A 16,206-nucleotide genomic window follows, 5' to 3' on the forward strand; every position below is an offset into this window, starting at 1 on the left:
GTGTGTGTGTGTGTGTGTGTGTGTGTGTGTGTGTGTGTGTGTGTGTGTGTGTGTGTGTGTGTGCGTGCGTGCGTGCGTGCGTGCGTGTGTGTAAACAGTGGTTCACTTCATGCCCTGATCACTGTTTGGTGAGAATTGATGGGTTTGCTATTTGCAGCTTGCCTCTAATTAACCTTTCTAATTACAGCTGTGGACTTGGACAGAAATCAGAGGAGAGGAGAGAGAGAGTGACTTGTGGTAAAGGGGAGTTTGGTCAAACTGCAATTTAACGGTTGGTATTCTGCAAGACTTTACAAGGTGACTTTATAAGATTTATATTTTTTTCTGTTGAATAATAATGCTACTTACCAGTCATGAACCCATACCTATATTAAATTAAACAAATGCACCTGGGGATTCGAACCAGCATCTCTTGTTGTATGTCTCTCGATTGTGACCTTGACCTTTGAGCTTTTCGACCCAAAAGTTAAGCATGTCTTCGGGGCAGCCTACTGATCACTCTCACCAAGTATCATGAAAATCATCACATCTGCTATCGAGTTATTTCGCTAAGAGTCAAACCTTGATTTTGACTTTAACCGGCAGCCTACGCATAATTCACTCCAAGTTTCCTGAAAAATCTTATGAATTGAATAACACATTGATATATAAATTGTTTTATTTAAAAAAAGAAAAATGTATTCACTTATTTATTTTTCCTTTCCTTCCTTCCTGGTGGCCACCATGGCCCCCACTTTGAAAACCACTGGCCTAGTTAATAGGTAAAACACACACACGTGCGCACGCACACACACAAAGAGAGAGTGAAAAGCCCTGAGCCTACTGTTAGTCCACACTTATTTTACCTGTTGTTTCTTCTTTCTGTCTCCTCCCATTCCATTTAGCACTTGCAAACTGGAGATAGCTCTTAAATATTAAACATATCCTGAAGGATGCACTCACATCCACTAGAGCGCTTTCATTCACTTTCTCTGTCCTTTACGCCGCACTTCCCATTCATATTGACACATTTTTTATTCATAAGAAGCGGTATTGACATCATAGTTCAATTTCTTATTCATTTTTTGCTGGTGCTGAAGCCCAGAGAGTAAATGTAGGTCACATTGTAGTTACTGGGGGGTGTACAATACTTTGGTGTTAATTTAGCTTGGAGGAGAGTACAAATTGACCCTAAATGGTGCATGTGCGTCCTTTTTTACTCTCTGAATTAAACTGATACTGAGGATTTTGCCATCTCATGTGGCCACTCTCAATGGACATACACAATCTGAGTTATCGGGGAGAGAATGGTCTTCTGGGGTTAAGGTTTAATTTCTGTCTGGTTGACTTTTGTGCTAAATACTGGACAACAGAAACTTGTTTTTGTCCATTACTGGTATGTCCAGGTTACAGCAATCACATAGGCCACTCTAAACAATGTCAGCGTGTCAACATCTGTGAAGAGACCCATTCCTCTCCTACTGAGAGAAATACAGCAAATGAATTACTCCAAAGGCTCTAAATGTCTTGAAGGGGCCGGGAGAAAAAAAGCGAAATAACGTCTTTGAAATTTAAGGTTTACGGAAATTTAATCAGGTTTTCCCCTTTGACTTAGACCACTTCAGTGTAGAACTTAGTGTAATAAAGCTGGTTTGGCTGTCTAGGTGCCAAAGCAGCAGTACTGCATTGCTCAAACAGCAATATTGATTTAAAAAGGGGATGAGACCAAGGCACTCTTGTGGAAAAGTTAAAAAGCCTAATAGTTTGGCTAATGTATAGCAAGAATAAAAAATGCACCCACACGTTGCGGCAATAATGCCTTCATCAGTCAGTGACTAGTCTCATCCCTTTTTTTGCATCAGTTCTGTCACCCAGTTGTACCAAAGAGCACCTTGTTGGAGATTTTTACTCTAGCCAAACAGATGCGCTCCTTGCTCTTTTTTTCCCCAGCAATGTTGATTTATTGATGAGTTAATGCTTAAAAAAACAGAAGAGAATTCAGGTTTGTATAAAAGGAGAGAGAGAAAACATCCACCACCACCCATCCATCCATCCTTCCACTTTCTTTTTTTCTTTCCATTCACTCCCTCGTTTGATGCAGTTTCAGGCCAGACCACAACACACTTCTACTGAATAGGTCTGTAGTGACTGATTACCTCTGAGGTTGATACCTATTACAGTACTGTACCATGCCTGAGCACACCAGATCAAAGATGTCCCCTTTATTTAATAGACTGTGGAGGTCACTCTGCAATGATTTCCTTTGTTTAATTGAAATCTTAACCACTTATTATCGCAGGAAGGAGTTTGTAACTTGACTTTAAGTTGTGTCACGCAGTATGACTTAAGGTAATGGTGGGTTTAATATTAATTTTGCGAAAGAGAATATTTTTTGCATCTCAGCATTTGCACCTCATGCATCTCAACATGGCAAATGCATATTTGTTGATGATTTTTGTTTGATTTCTTACAATATATAAAACAGAAAATGACAACAGAATTAAATTGCACATTTGACAATGACAAAATGAGAAGATAAACAATCAAATTCAGACAAGGCACAAATCCATAATATGGATAATATTTATATCCATGATATTTAAAAAAGCTTTGAAGTTTTAAAAGCAAATATTCCGGCTAGTGTGTGGTTAACAGCTTGACCCACTGACCAATGACTCCAGGTGGTTCTAAAATAAAGCAAAACAACTTAATCCTCAACTTTTTAACTCTGTTAATCTACCACACTCAGCGTCCGGTTGTTAGCGGATTTGTCTGATCAAACTTTCTCTTAACACGTGAAGACATAATTCCCCCCAAGACAAAACGGGTCTAGTGGAAAAGATTGTCCTTCCTTTTGTTCTTCACATCAAAAGTAGCCAAGAGCTCAAAGGCAGTTCTGGTCTCCAGTAATCACATTTCATTTCATGAGATTTGAAATTAAATCTATTTGAATCAAACATTTGAAAAGCTTTGTGGAATTTAGGTTGTAATGACAGTATTCTGTCTCATACCGCTGCTTTTAAGGGGTAACGGTGATGTATATCTTAATGTTTAGTTAATGTTTATAAAGCACAGTTGACTGTAGACTTAGGCAAACCTGATATAACAAGGTTATATTGCGAAGATACGATCAAATTCCTATCCCACATCAACATATATTTCAAGGAAATATTGTGTAGATGTACACTGTGTCTTTTAGAGGTACATATATTTCAACTAGTGAAAATATATCTCCACAAAGGAGAAATTGTAAAAATGTAATATTCGATTTGATTTGTACAGTATACTATACATTTTAGTCAGAGTTCTTTCAAACTCTATTGGAAAGGATCATGGATAAAAATAATCCTGCACTTTCACATCTTTGTTAGAGTCAAAGAGGACGTGCGAATCAATCACAAAGGTGTCCCTTTGCTCCGCTCATTAGGGCATACTAGTCTGGGTTAGCTCTCTGCACCTTGACGTCCAACTATGACAGACAGGTTTTAATGATGGCCAGAGGGAACCAGACAGGGCTGCTTGTTTAAGTGAGTGTGACTTTTTACACCGTGTCATCACACCACCAAATGAATCACAGTGGTGACCCTAAGGCCACAAGAGAAGAAAGCGTGATAATGAAACCAGTAGGAGCTTTATCTTTTCAGATTTCTGTATGTTAGGCATCTATGTTTCTATTTCATTGCACAGTAGAAAGAAAAGCATTCTGCCAACTAATGTATTGTCCTTCTGTATATGGCAGATTAAAATAAACCATAATGAAACAAGTGCACCTGAGGGTGCAAACCTCTGCATACATATCTTTTGTTCTGCGTCTCTCAATTGTGACCTCAACCTTTTCAAACCGAAAGTTAATCATTATCATCGGCTCAGCCTGCTGATCATTCCTACCAAAATCTTTGAATACGTGAGACCTATTGCAACACACAGTCACGCTTTGTTGCAAGCAGATTCAACTATTTGGAAATATTTGACCCTGTAGGACTGGCAAATGTACAGCTACACAGAATATTTACAGTACTAGGATTAGTGCTATAAATAAGTGCAAAAAGTTGTAATTTTAACCCCTCCTGCTATGTCATTGTCTTAATCCATGTCAAGCTTTGGTTTCAGTGAGTGTTGCTATACATAAAGTGCCTCAGGAAGTTCACCTTGGAACCGGAAGGTTCCCGGTTCGAATGCCAGCTATACTTCTGGGCTGGCTTCATTTTGAATTGTCCTTGAGCAAGACTAACTAACCCTAATTGCTCCTGCTCCAGGTTGGTTGCCTTGCAAGGTTATCGTCGGTGTGTGAATGTGTGCATTGTAAAGCGCTTTGGATAAAGGCGCTATGGAAATGCAGCATTTATTTATTTATAAAAGTCTTACAGCCTCACTTTGTACTTTTTTTGTCAGTTGAAAAATGGTTCTATAAGTAGAATCCATGCCAGGGGACCACAGTGTTTTTAGCTCATCCAAGACAATGTCTCAAGAGACTCCTTAATGACAGGTTAGGAAACCTAAGGAGAGCTCTATTCTGAGCTCAAAGGGTTCAGATGCTGGACGCAGCAGAGGAAGGAGTGCTTGTTTTCTGTCCTTGAGTGACTTGGAAAGCCTTCCATTTACTTCCTCCATCACTCAGGTGACTACAAAGGAGCAAGTTAAAGTTAGGAGTTGGAATGGGGGGAGTTGGCTAGGGAAGGTAGCTATTGCTAACTTCAAAGTCTAATCACCTGAAAAGTGCGCTCTGGTATTTTTGTCCAGCAGGGGAGGTGAATTGAAGCCCCGGCTGCAAATTGCAGTCTTTTTTATTTCCTTTTGAGCTTTTCCAACCTCTCAAGGGGGAGGTGAGGCACAATATATTTCTATTTTTCTGTCTGAATGTTAGCTACTTGAAGTGAAAGGAATTTCCTGTACGTGCTCAGAGAAAGAAAGTTCTTTACAACAAATAAAATAAATTGAAAAAACAGCGACTAAGCCGGACTGTCTTCGTTAGAAAAATGCATTAAAAGAGTCTGTCTCAGTCTTGATGTGATCAAGGTCAAGTAGCTTTTCTGCCCATGTAAATACTCACAAGCACAAAACTCCTTTCAAGTCAATTAGATCCTTCAGCATTCCTACCTATTACAGAGTGTGAATTCATTCAATGGAGCAGGCTGGCTGGCTGGCATGCTACTCTTGCAGTGCCGTTTCACCTGCACTGCCAGTGAGGATTAATGGCCATCTTTGTGAATAAATAGGCAACACATTCCATCACTACTGAGACTTGAGTAGACCTTGGGCTGTCTATTGCAATTCTGCTAGGAACTGTAGAGCGTCAAGACTTTGAGGAACATTTGCCCTCTCTCTGAGAGTTGCTATTCAGTTCACATACATTTTGAGGAACCAGCGGTCAGTATTGGAGTGGTAGTGGAGGTGGGGGTGGTGGTGGGGGTGGTGGTGGTGGTGGGGGGGGGCATGTCAGGCTGAATGGATGGGAATCTTAATGTCATGCTTGTAAGTGGTTCAGCTGAACAGGGGACTCTCACTTCACTTGTGTTTTTCAAACACAAGCAGGACTGTTTCTGTTGAATGGAATGGGAGAGTTCTAATAGATGATCACTAAATTGTAGAATAACTATTTTGTATTGGTCCCTGTGGAGGGATTAATCCTCTGCGTTTAAACCCACATTAGGAGCAGTGTGTAGCACTGAGCAGTGCCCAGACACCAGCTCAGAAGCGAGAGGCCAGTGCACTAGCTGGCAGGATAATACTACTACTAATCGCTTATACTTCCCAATTTATTTATTTTTTTAAATATTGATTAAGAAATATAATACAGTAGGAAGATTTAATCTGTTGTGTGAAGTAACTCCATATCTCCGATACTATACTGCACTCTAGGCCTACTAAACTGAAAATGCAGCTTTCATCTGTCTCCACTATTAAAAGACACTGTATGTCATTATCCTTGCTAATACTGCCATCTTGTGGGGGAATAGCGACTGTTTTCTGAGCTCAAGAGACAGGTTAAGATGGAGGTCATTTATGCACATAAACTTGCACGTTCGGTGCGCATTTGTAATGTATTAAAATGGTAAAATGTACTATTTGTAATCATTTTTAGATTGTATTTCATCCATTCTGTTGAATTAAAAAAATATATATGTATATATATTTTTTTTAATTACCCAAAATAAATTCGCGACCCCACCGTCAGTTACAGGTAAAAGTCCAGAAAAAAAAATACTTGAGTAAAAGTACTAGTAAAAGTGATGCCGTAAAAGTATCGGCATCAAACCAAAAGTAAAAGTAGCTATTACGCAGAATGTCACATTTAACAAGTTTTCAAATGTATAAAAAGCTTGTATAGGCTATTTTCAAATAGACAAAGTGTAAATAGGGCTGAAGTGGTTACTGTATGTTTTGTAATAATAATCCAAATCTATAAAGTAACTAGTAACTACAGTTTTCTAATAATTGTAGTGGAGTAACAAATACAATATTTTGGAAGTAAAAGTGTAAAAAAAATAAAAAAAAATAAAAAAATACTCCAGTAAAGTAAAAGTACCTCAAACCTGTACTTAAGTACAATACTTAAGTACATGTACTTAGTTACTTTCCACTACTGGTGACACTATAACTGACACCCCGCCCCCTTCTTGGACACAGGTGCATCAATCAGCCTTCTCTTCGCATCTCAATATCGACGAGGTAAGGTCAGCAAGGGCTAGCTAACAAACACAATGTATTCATTTGTATGCCCAATATGCACGACTTGGTGTCAAAATACTTCATGTAGATATCATATAATCCGCGACAGTGGGCTAATTAGGAGGGAGTTGACTCTTGAGAAATGTTTTTACGTATAAAACTTTATTGGTTGATGTGCTAGAAGCTAACTGCACCGCGTGGAAGACACAATGGCTGCTGCAACGCGTTTGCATAAAATTAACATTAGCCTACAATATTAAAAAAGAACATGCATTAAAGTATGTTTTGAGACAAAGGCACACCAATGTTGTAGGCTAGAGCAGTGGTTCTCAAACTTTTTCATGTCAAGGACCCCCATTGACACTTATTAGCCCGCGGACCCCCATTTCAAAAGATATGCTAGGGACCCCCATAAGAGAAGATTCTTTTTACGGCTCTAGCAGTGATTCTCAACCATTTTCATTTCAAGGATCACCAGTTTGACATGCATTAGGGCTACGGACCCCCATTTAATGGCATTTATTTCTATCACTTGGACCGCAATTTAATATTGTAAAATCTATGTCAATTTAACTCTGAGAGTGTACAAATGGAACCAAATGGACCCGTTAAAGGGTCCATTTGGTTCCATTTGTACACTCTCAGAGTTACAGACCCATAAGGGTCCATTTGGTGCCTAATCTATCTTTTAGCTGGGGACCCCCTGGAACTCCCTCAAGGACGGGAGTTCCAAGTCCGGGGACCCCCAGGGGTTTCATGTCCCCATCCCATGGACCCAAACTAGTGAAAATAGCAGCTCTACAAGCTCATAATGGAGCTTGTAGATCTGCTATTTTCACTACTTGAAAATGTTTTCCTTTTTTTTCAGTTCATGGAATTTCTTAGAATTTTCTTTAATTCAAAATGCTAGATTTTCTTTGTCATTTTTCTTACACAAGTGTGACTTTAATTACAATAATGACCAACTAGAAGTGACGACTCGCTGTATCTCTATGAAATGTATTTTTGTTGAGACTGCACCTTTCTACAAGTCAAATGAAATAATTGGACCTTCAAATAAAATATATTTAACTTTAAAAAATGTTTGGAAGTGAAATATCCCTTAAGCTCTCCTATGTGCAAAGGTCCTTCTCATTTAAACTGTAGCTACTGTGATCAACAGTGATGTGAAACATGTATTCATATTTAGTTTCATTATACTGCTACTCCAGGTCGTGTCTTGACTGCACTGTAGTTCCTGGGTCCAGTATGATCCTCATGTCCGGTGCAGGCCAGGGTTCCAGCACAATTATAAACGGTTTCATTTACCAATTATTTTGTTAGGTTTAAGTTGACCAAAATCACTCTATTGTTAATCTCTACATCTACAGTTATAGTATTCTGTACTCAATTTAATCAAACAGAAATGTTATAGGGGTCCCTGGCACATAAACATCTCAAATGGGGGTATTCAGCCACATTTTTTATCAGAATGGGAATCCTTGAAAATAAAAATGTTTGAGATCCACTGCTCTATAAATTACTGTTAGTAGTGTTTGTGTTAAATTTTGTTTTCTGTTTTCTTTAATTGCAGGCTATACACCTGTGTATATCTTCTCCAAGATCTCCAAAATCAGCTGACAATCATGGATGAGTGGGAGGAGGTAACTTAAAATGGAGAGAACTGAACTGACTTGATTAAAACATTCAGACTCAGTTGAAGTCACAGGTTTAATTTGTGTCCATGTTTACAGGGAACCAGCGCCGGTGGTGCACTCACCAGCCAGGCTTCAAGCAGCGGTGGGTTTACTCATAGCAACTACACAGCAAAATCACAGACTGTTCTATTAACTATGACAGTGTTCAAATGTACTCAGGGTTTGATTAACTCGCATGGTTTTACTGTGTTATGCCAAGTAGAATATTTCTAACTAACTATTGGAATACCCTCATGTATGTAACAGTAGGGGTAACCATTTACATTTTAACCTGTTAAATGTGCATATGGTTGATGGACTGGAGTTGTTTTTGTATCCAGGAAGCTCCTGGAAAGACGACGGAGGATTTGGAGGAGGAGATGACAGAAGGGGTAAGTGTTGGTTAAGGGAAATGTGATTCCTTAGATTTGTTCTTCACCACTGGATCAGGACCCGATATTTAGTGCCAGATAGATATTTGTCTGAATGGGCTCAAGTGAAACTTTGATAAAGGGACATCATGTAGTTGACTTTATGTGAAATGCAAAATGGGTGTCCCAAATTGTGAAAACAGTCGACCCACTGTCCTAATGGGCAAATTCCCATATACAACGGTATGCAGACAACACCGGGCCGGGGTACTGTAAGGCACTGAGTGATCCTTTCAAACAGTTAAAATTCTCAGAAGGAACACACTGTGCTGTTGGATCTGCTCCTGATTTGTATTCATTTGTGATCTCCGCCTGTATGTACAAGAATGAACATAAAGCAGTAGATGTCATTTACGTAATGGAGGTGGCATGTGTTTTCTACAGGTCGTGGAGGAAGAGGCCGGGGGGGACGAGGAGGAGGATTTAAGACTGAATTCTCTTCAGGTAAAAAAAACATTTGGGTTGTACACCATTGATATTTCTATAAAGGATCAATTTCATTTGCCAATAATCTGGTAACAAATCAAGCATACATGGCTATTGGTTAGGGGCACTGTGGCCTGTCGTTCTGGCGGCAGCATGGTATAATTTTAATGCAAAAAATTGCTAACCCCTTATGCACACTTAAGTTGTTTATTTCCCCAAGTGTTAAAAGAGGAAGGTGGATTTAAATGTTAATTCTCCTCTAGTAAGCAGACGATTACATACAAGAGCCAATCACAGCAGTTCTACTTTGGACATTCAGCAACATCTTTGCTACTCAAAATCATAAAACCCTTAAGCACACTAATACTTAATATATATTTTATTCTCTATGTGCTAATGATGTAATCAAATTGAGGATTGTGCCAATGTAGCGATATTCTGTATTTTTTTCCAATATCATGAAGCCCCCATACATGTGACATTACCATCGTTCCACAATGCATATAGTTTAAGTGTTCTTAAACTGTTGATATTTTGACCTTTTCTTTTTTGCAGGAGCTGATGAGAACGGGAATGGTAAGTACCAGTATTTTGGGGCGGGGGGTGGGAGTAGACTGATAGCACTAGGGTCCATATTATACAGTGTCTGAGTTGTGTATTTTGATTTGTTAAAATGAAGCGGGCAGCAGCTGGAACAGTGGAGGAGGAGAGCAAAGCTTCAGAGGACGAGGAGGCCGTGGTGAGACAGGCTTTGGCTGATAGTTCTATGTGTAATTCACACTGAAGCAGCGTTTTAATGAAATCTATGTAAAAAAAAAAAAGACATCCCTTGAAATCAGTGGTTCACACAGTAATATTGTTACCTCAGGGGGCAGCAGAGGAGGTAGGAGTGATGGGGATGATGGAGGATCCAGAGAAGGTAATGGATGAACTGGCAATGGTTGATGATTGTCCATAAATAAGTGTTTTTTACTATGAATGTGATTTAGCAAATTTTCCATAAAGAAATGTATTTTTATGTGAATGATAAAAAAAAAGTCTCCTTCTCAGGGTTTGGCGGAGGAAGAGGAGGCAGGGGGGGCTTCCGTCAAGGTATGCTATTACTAAAACAACACCAACTCGAATCCTCCTTATGTGCTAATGTGTGTTCTGAAGGTTGTTAAAGTGATATTCCAGAGCTCTTTCTGGAAAACTCCACAACAAGCTTTTGGCATTCCAAAAGGTTAAAATGGAACGTGTCAGAAAACAAGATCATCAAAGTACACATTTAGCATACCACGAAGATTTTTCCTACTGTACATTTACCACGGTGCATTGTGCCTGCAACAGACAGTCAACTGCTGTGTTTGCTAACTGTCATCTCCATCTGCACCGTTTTGTCTCAAATCAATATTCCTCCTCCTTTCCTCATAGTAAAATCTGAATGTAGTTGTAATCTTTCAAACGTATGTTTTTAAAGTAATGTGTATTCCTGAACTAATTCTATGCTAAGGAATTAAATGTAAAAAGTTGATAAGTGGTTGTCTAATGACACTTGTCTTTTAAGGTGGCGCAGAAGATGGAACAGAAGGTTCTGGAGGAGGTAAATGAACCATGATACATAACTATAAAGTGAAATACTGAATCATGTTCATGAGTGAATGTCAACTGATCCTCCTTGTGTGACACTGCAGGGTACCGTGGCAAAGATGAAGAAGTCTTCTCTAAAGGTAATATTGGTGTGAATCAGATTCCATGTTTGTGTTGGGTAACTTGGGACTTGGGGAACATGCTGCAGGTATAATTCTGTGCATCTGTGACAGGTCCAAGAGGAGACACGGAAGATGGAGGTGAAGAGAGTAAGTCATTGTTTCTATTGTGAACACACTGAAAGCTTGTCTTTTCTACTATGCCTTTGTTTAAAGTCAGTCTAACCTCGTCCCCTTCCCCAGGACCGAGGGTGACCTATATTCCTGAAGCTCTCCCTGAGGATGAAGCATCCATTTTTTCCCACTATGAATCTGGCATTAACTTTGACAAGTATGACCAGATCATGGTGGATGTTAGTGGCAACAACCCACCAAAGGCCATCATGGTATGGATCTGTTGGCAGCGTTTTCACCATCTGTTCAATAAGTATGGATGTTTTTTTCAGACTGCAATGAAACCCTGTCTGTTTTCATCTTCAGACTTTCGAGGAGGCACAATTCTGTGAGTCCCTGAAAAGGAACATAAGCAAGTCCGGCTATGTGAAGCCAACTCCAGTGCAGAAGCATGGCATCCCTATTATCACTGCGGGCAGAGACCTCATGGCATGTGCCCAGACTGGATCGGGCAAAACGGTGAGATTCAGCTGATGCCATTATCTGGAATGATTGAGCACGGGACACATTGTCCATTGTAGGGATTGAACATCTATGATTAAGTACATTATGTGGTCTAACAAAACAAACCACTACATTACAATAAAACAGTTTTTACCCAGCAGCAATCAGCCTGCTGAACAAAAACTAAGTTGGGTGACACTGCACAGACTGAACTGTGAAATGTGTTTAAAGGGACATTTTTATTAACACATTCATTACTTTTTATTTTTATGCACTCAGTCACATTATTGTATACAGTATGTAGATTAGTCATATTTTGCACTTAATGCCTCTCCTCTCTCTATGAGATGACTATCTATCCTTTTTAACTGCAATGATGAGCCTGCACAACCAATAATTTCACCCACCTTACTTGTAATGTGATGTGACAATAAAGATTGATTCTGGTTCTACATTCCCTCTGAAGATCATCAAGGAGTATATTGAACAAGTAGAGGTCAGAAATGTCACTTAACTAGTTTCTAGGCACTGGGAGGCAAACTCGAGTCAAAAGTAAGGTGGATAAGCATATGCAACGCTAAGATTGCAAGCATTGTCAAACAGTTGAGGAAAGTGCAAAGACTATTGAGGCACTATTGAGGTATCAAAAGAGCACAGTATGTTTCTGATTGGGCAGTTCCTACGCACTGGGATGCAAACTGGAGCCGATGGTGTCAGTGAGAGCGGGATGGACACGCATATGAATAAACGGCAACTTTGAATTATTACAAACTTTGTCAAATAATAGGTTCTTACATCTGGGAAATCGGTACATAATATTCTCTAACATGGTGTGCACATCAAAAAACTAGATCTGAATGTGCAATATGTATTTTGCTGAAATAATATCAAAAGTTTGCTTAAATAATATCAGAAACTCAAACATCGTATCTATAAACTTGTCCACCGGGCTCTCATCGACAATGCTTTCCATTAGACTTCCTGTTCCAGTTTGACTCCGTGACAGTGCATAGAATGCATTCTGTGTGACTTCTCCGCTTATCCGATATTTTCTGTTGCCTCTCACAATCTTCAAACGCTTCCGTCATACAGTCTGGAGCACAGAAGCTCTGACAATGATCAGAGGATAAAGCGGCTGTGACGTCTCCTTCCCGCTTCCGTTTCGTCCTTACAGTCACGCAAATTTGTCCTAATATAAATCAAAATAACAGAAGCATATATAGATTGCTGCTTACAAGAAATGGAAATTATAAAATAAAATATTTAGAAAATACATTTGCATGAACGGAAATGACAAACGGATGACTGCTTCCGTTGTCCGCTTTCGGGAAGTGTAGTCCCAGACTACTGTGTGTGTATATAGCATTCGGAAATAGTGGAATAGTAGTGTGGCTACGCGAAACTACTCAAGATCAGAAGTGGAGGTGAGCTTAGTTTCCTGTCTGATTGTAATGTGTCTTCCTCCCTACAGGCTGCCTTCCTGCTGCCAATGCTCCAGCAGCTGATGGCAGACGGTGTGGCTGCCAGTCAGTTCAGTGAGCAGCAGGAACCTGAGGTGGTGATTGTTGCTCCAACCAGAGAACTGATCAATCAGATCTACATGGAGGCTAGGAAGTTTGCCCATGGGTCTGTATTGTCACAATAATTTCATGTTCTGCAGTAGCACATGGTAAAAATGATCTGCACGCTCAGATGAAGTTTCGGGAGTCTTAACAAGAAAAACGTGTTTCGGCAGACGTAGGCCGTCCTCAGCGTTTCTATCTATTAAGCGGAAGTGACATGTATAGCTTATCATTTTAGATCGTACAGTGTCTCATTAGTGTTGTAGCACATGGAAAGTAATAATTTGTGTCTGTAAAAGTATATTGATAGACACATTTGTCTCGTCTGACCTGTGTAGGACATGTGTGCGTCCTGTTGTGGTGTACGGTGGAATCGCTACTGGGCACCAAATCAGAGACATCCTGAGGGGATGCAACGTGTTGTGCGGGACTCCAGGGAGGCTGTTGGATGTGATTCAAAGAGGAAAGGTAATGAAGCCCTCACCAGTAATTCAGTTTTGAGTGTAGTGTGAACCTTTCCAGCGGTTTCTTAGTTTAAAGCCTTAATCTATTTGTTGAGATGCATTGTGTATCTATATTCTGCTGACATGTTAAACAGCTGAAATTCATAAGTTAACTCTTGCTTTAATAACTGATGTGCCCTCAAGGTGGGTCTCGGCAAGATCCGTTATCTGGTGTTGGATGAAGCAGACAGGATGTTGGATATGGGCTTTGAACCTGACATGCGCAAGTTGGTGGGCTCTCCTGGCATGCCAACAAAAGAGGAGCGTCAGACCCTTATGTTTAGTGCCACCTTCCCTGAGGACATCCAAAGGTACACTGGGTTATGCGTCTACTACAGGTTTTTATGTGAAACCCCTCAATACTGATGCATTTGTCTGCATGGTTGTGTTTTTTACAGGCTGGCCGCTGACTTCCTGAAGACTGACTACTTGTTCCTGGCTGTGGGGGTGGTGGGCGGAGCCTGCAGTGATGTGGAGCAGAAGCTGATTGAGGTCACCAAGTTCTCAAAGAGAGATCAACTGCTTGATGTCCTCAAGACCACTGGTAAAGTATCTAACCTCACTGCATCCAAGTCTCTACTGTTTAGCCATTTGAAATGAACAACAACCTAAACAGGCTTGAAAAAGAAACGATGACAACTGTTAGGGGGAAAAATCTCAAGACTTACTTTTTTGGTTTCATGCAGGAACTGAGCGTACAATGGTGTTTGTGGAGACAAAGAGACAAGCTGATTTCATTGCCACATTCCTGTGCCAGGAGAAGGTTGCTACCACTAGTATCCATGGGTAAGTGGGAGCCTGCTAAAACATTTTTTTAATAGGTTAAACAGAGCAGCATTTGAACTCTATTGTATCTTGACAGCGACCGTGAGCAGCGTGAGCGAGAGCAGGCGCTACAGGACTTCCGCTCTGGGAAATGTCCTGTCCTGGTGGCTACCTCTGTGGCTGCCCGAGGTCTGGATATACCAGATGTGCAGCACGTGGTCAACTTTGACCTCCCCAAAGTCATTGACGAATACGTCCACCGCATCGGGAGGACCGGTCGTTGTGGCAACACTGGGAAAGCCATTTCCTTCTACGATCGTGAGAACGACAACCAAATGGCTCGCTCCCTGGTTAAAATTCTCTCTAGTGTAGGTGACCTCACTCCTCAACACACTGCTCTGACAATACCTTAAAAAGCACAGCACCAGCCCTAATGTTTCTTATTGGTTTGACTGTGATTGACAGGCTCAGCAGGAGGTGCCTGCATGGCTTGAGGATTCAGCGATGGGTGCCACTGGAACTACAGGCTTCAGCCCAGGAGGGTTTGCTTCCACAGACTCTAGGAAGGTAATAGTTGTGAATTAAGGAGACCTCTGCTGTGACCCTAAGAGCTCGCCATTCAATTGAATGGGAAGACCACTTTGACAACATGGTAATCACACAGCATGTTCTGAGTTTTATCAAGCACATAGAGAGAATATACATTTGCAAATGTCATGTACACGTGGCCTGAATATGATTCATGATGGATGGGTAAGCTGGAAAAGGCAGGACCGTAACAGACAGATGTGGTACAGACTGTGTATGCTGTTCATACAGCTACAGTATATAATTCAGCTAAAGAGAAATGTATACGTGAACACATGAATACATACGTGAACTCACGCACGTATAAGTGAACACATGAATACATGGTGAACTCAAGCACACATATACACACAACTTAAGAATGACATTTAGGAGATGATGTACAGATACCGAATGGATCATGCCTCAAATCTATTACTTGTACATGGCAAAGTGCAACAAAGCAAACTTGAGTCTTTCCTATGTGGGGACAAGTTTGACGAAATCAACGTTCTAACATGGCTTCTGTTTTTGCCCTCAGGGGGGAGCTTTCAACACTGCCAACTCTGCAACCAGCCAGCCACAAACGGCTGCCCAGAATGGAGATGATGAGTGGGAATAGATTGCCACTAGAGTTTCTTTCCTTTTTTTTTCTTAACATTTATTTGTCAAAACTTAAATGCATGCAGTTGTTTTAATGCATGAAGTGTGCTGTTTAGTTTTTCTTTTACATTGTGTGTGTTGTATTTGTTTAAATAATATTTAGAATGAGGCCATGGCTACTTTAGTTTGAAAACCTGTGTTCTTAAAAAAAGTAATACTTTAAGATAATCAAAGTTTTGTTATCTATTATAATTTTATTTTGTATTTAATGTTAAGCCTGCTGTGACAGCAATGGTACATTGTGGGATGTGTTACTGTCACTGACGTCAAGATGTGTGTAAACGGCAGAAAGAGGAAACATATCGGTTGCAAAAATGCCTTGAATGTAGTTTAATATTGAAAACCGTGACAACATATTGAACAGATGAGAGGAAGAGGGTTTTCATTAGATTAACATTAATCTTAACATTTTGTACTAGTGAAGTCACACACAGACGGTGTGAGTGTGACCCACCTAAACTCAATACCTGCTGTATCTAGGCATCTGACATCTAGTGGCGCTTTCGTGAAATGTGCAAGCTTTGTGAGAATCCTGCATTTCAGCCTGGGTGCAAGGTTAAAATAAAACGTATGAAAAATGTATTTGATTGGTCTTTATCAATAAGCTATCGGAATGATATGATAATGGTGCTCTGAAAAGAGCGCAGGGTAGATTAAAA

General features: G+C 40.2%; 1 protein-coding gene across 1 annotated transcript in view; it reads left to right on the plus strand.

Moving 5' to 3' along the window:
• Positions 1–15,506, plus strand: part of LOC311040638 (putative ATP-dependent RNA helicase DDX4) — a gene marked incomplete at both ends in the record, with an annotated part of 29,194 nt that extends 13,688 nt beyond the window's left edge. Inside the window, 12 exons of the mRNA XM_084050967.1 lie at positions 5,338–5,400; positions 10,855–10,890; positions 11,086–11,255; positions 11,350–11,502; positions 12,959–13,113; positions 13,388–13,517; positions 13,697–13,863; positions 13,951–14,096; positions 14,239–14,338; positions 14,415–14,685; positions 14,783–14,884; positions 15,426–15,506. Of these exons, the coding sequence (XP_083907093.1) occupies positions 5,338–5,400; positions 10,855–10,890; positions 11,086–11,255; positions 11,350–11,502; positions 12,959–13,113; positions 13,388–13,517; positions 13,697–13,863; positions 13,951–14,096; positions 14,239–14,338; positions 14,415–14,685; positions 14,783–14,884; positions 15,426–15,506 (1,574 nt within the window). The remainder of the gene's footprint in view (positions 1–5,337; positions 5,401–10,854; positions 10,891–11,085; positions 11,256–11,349; positions 11,503–12,958; positions 13,114–13,387; positions 13,518–13,696; positions 13,864–13,950; positions 14,097–14,238; positions 14,339–14,414; positions 14,686–14,782; positions 14,885–15,425) is intronic.
• Positions 15,507–16,206: the final 700 nt, after the last annotated feature.

This window comes from Gymnoscopelus microlampas (assembly GCF_963454915.1).
Source record: "Gymnoscopelus microlampas genome assembly, chromosome: 24".
NCBI lineage: Eukaryota > Metazoa > Chordata > Actinopteri > Myctophiformes > Myctophidae > Gymnoscopelus > Gymnoscopelus microlampas.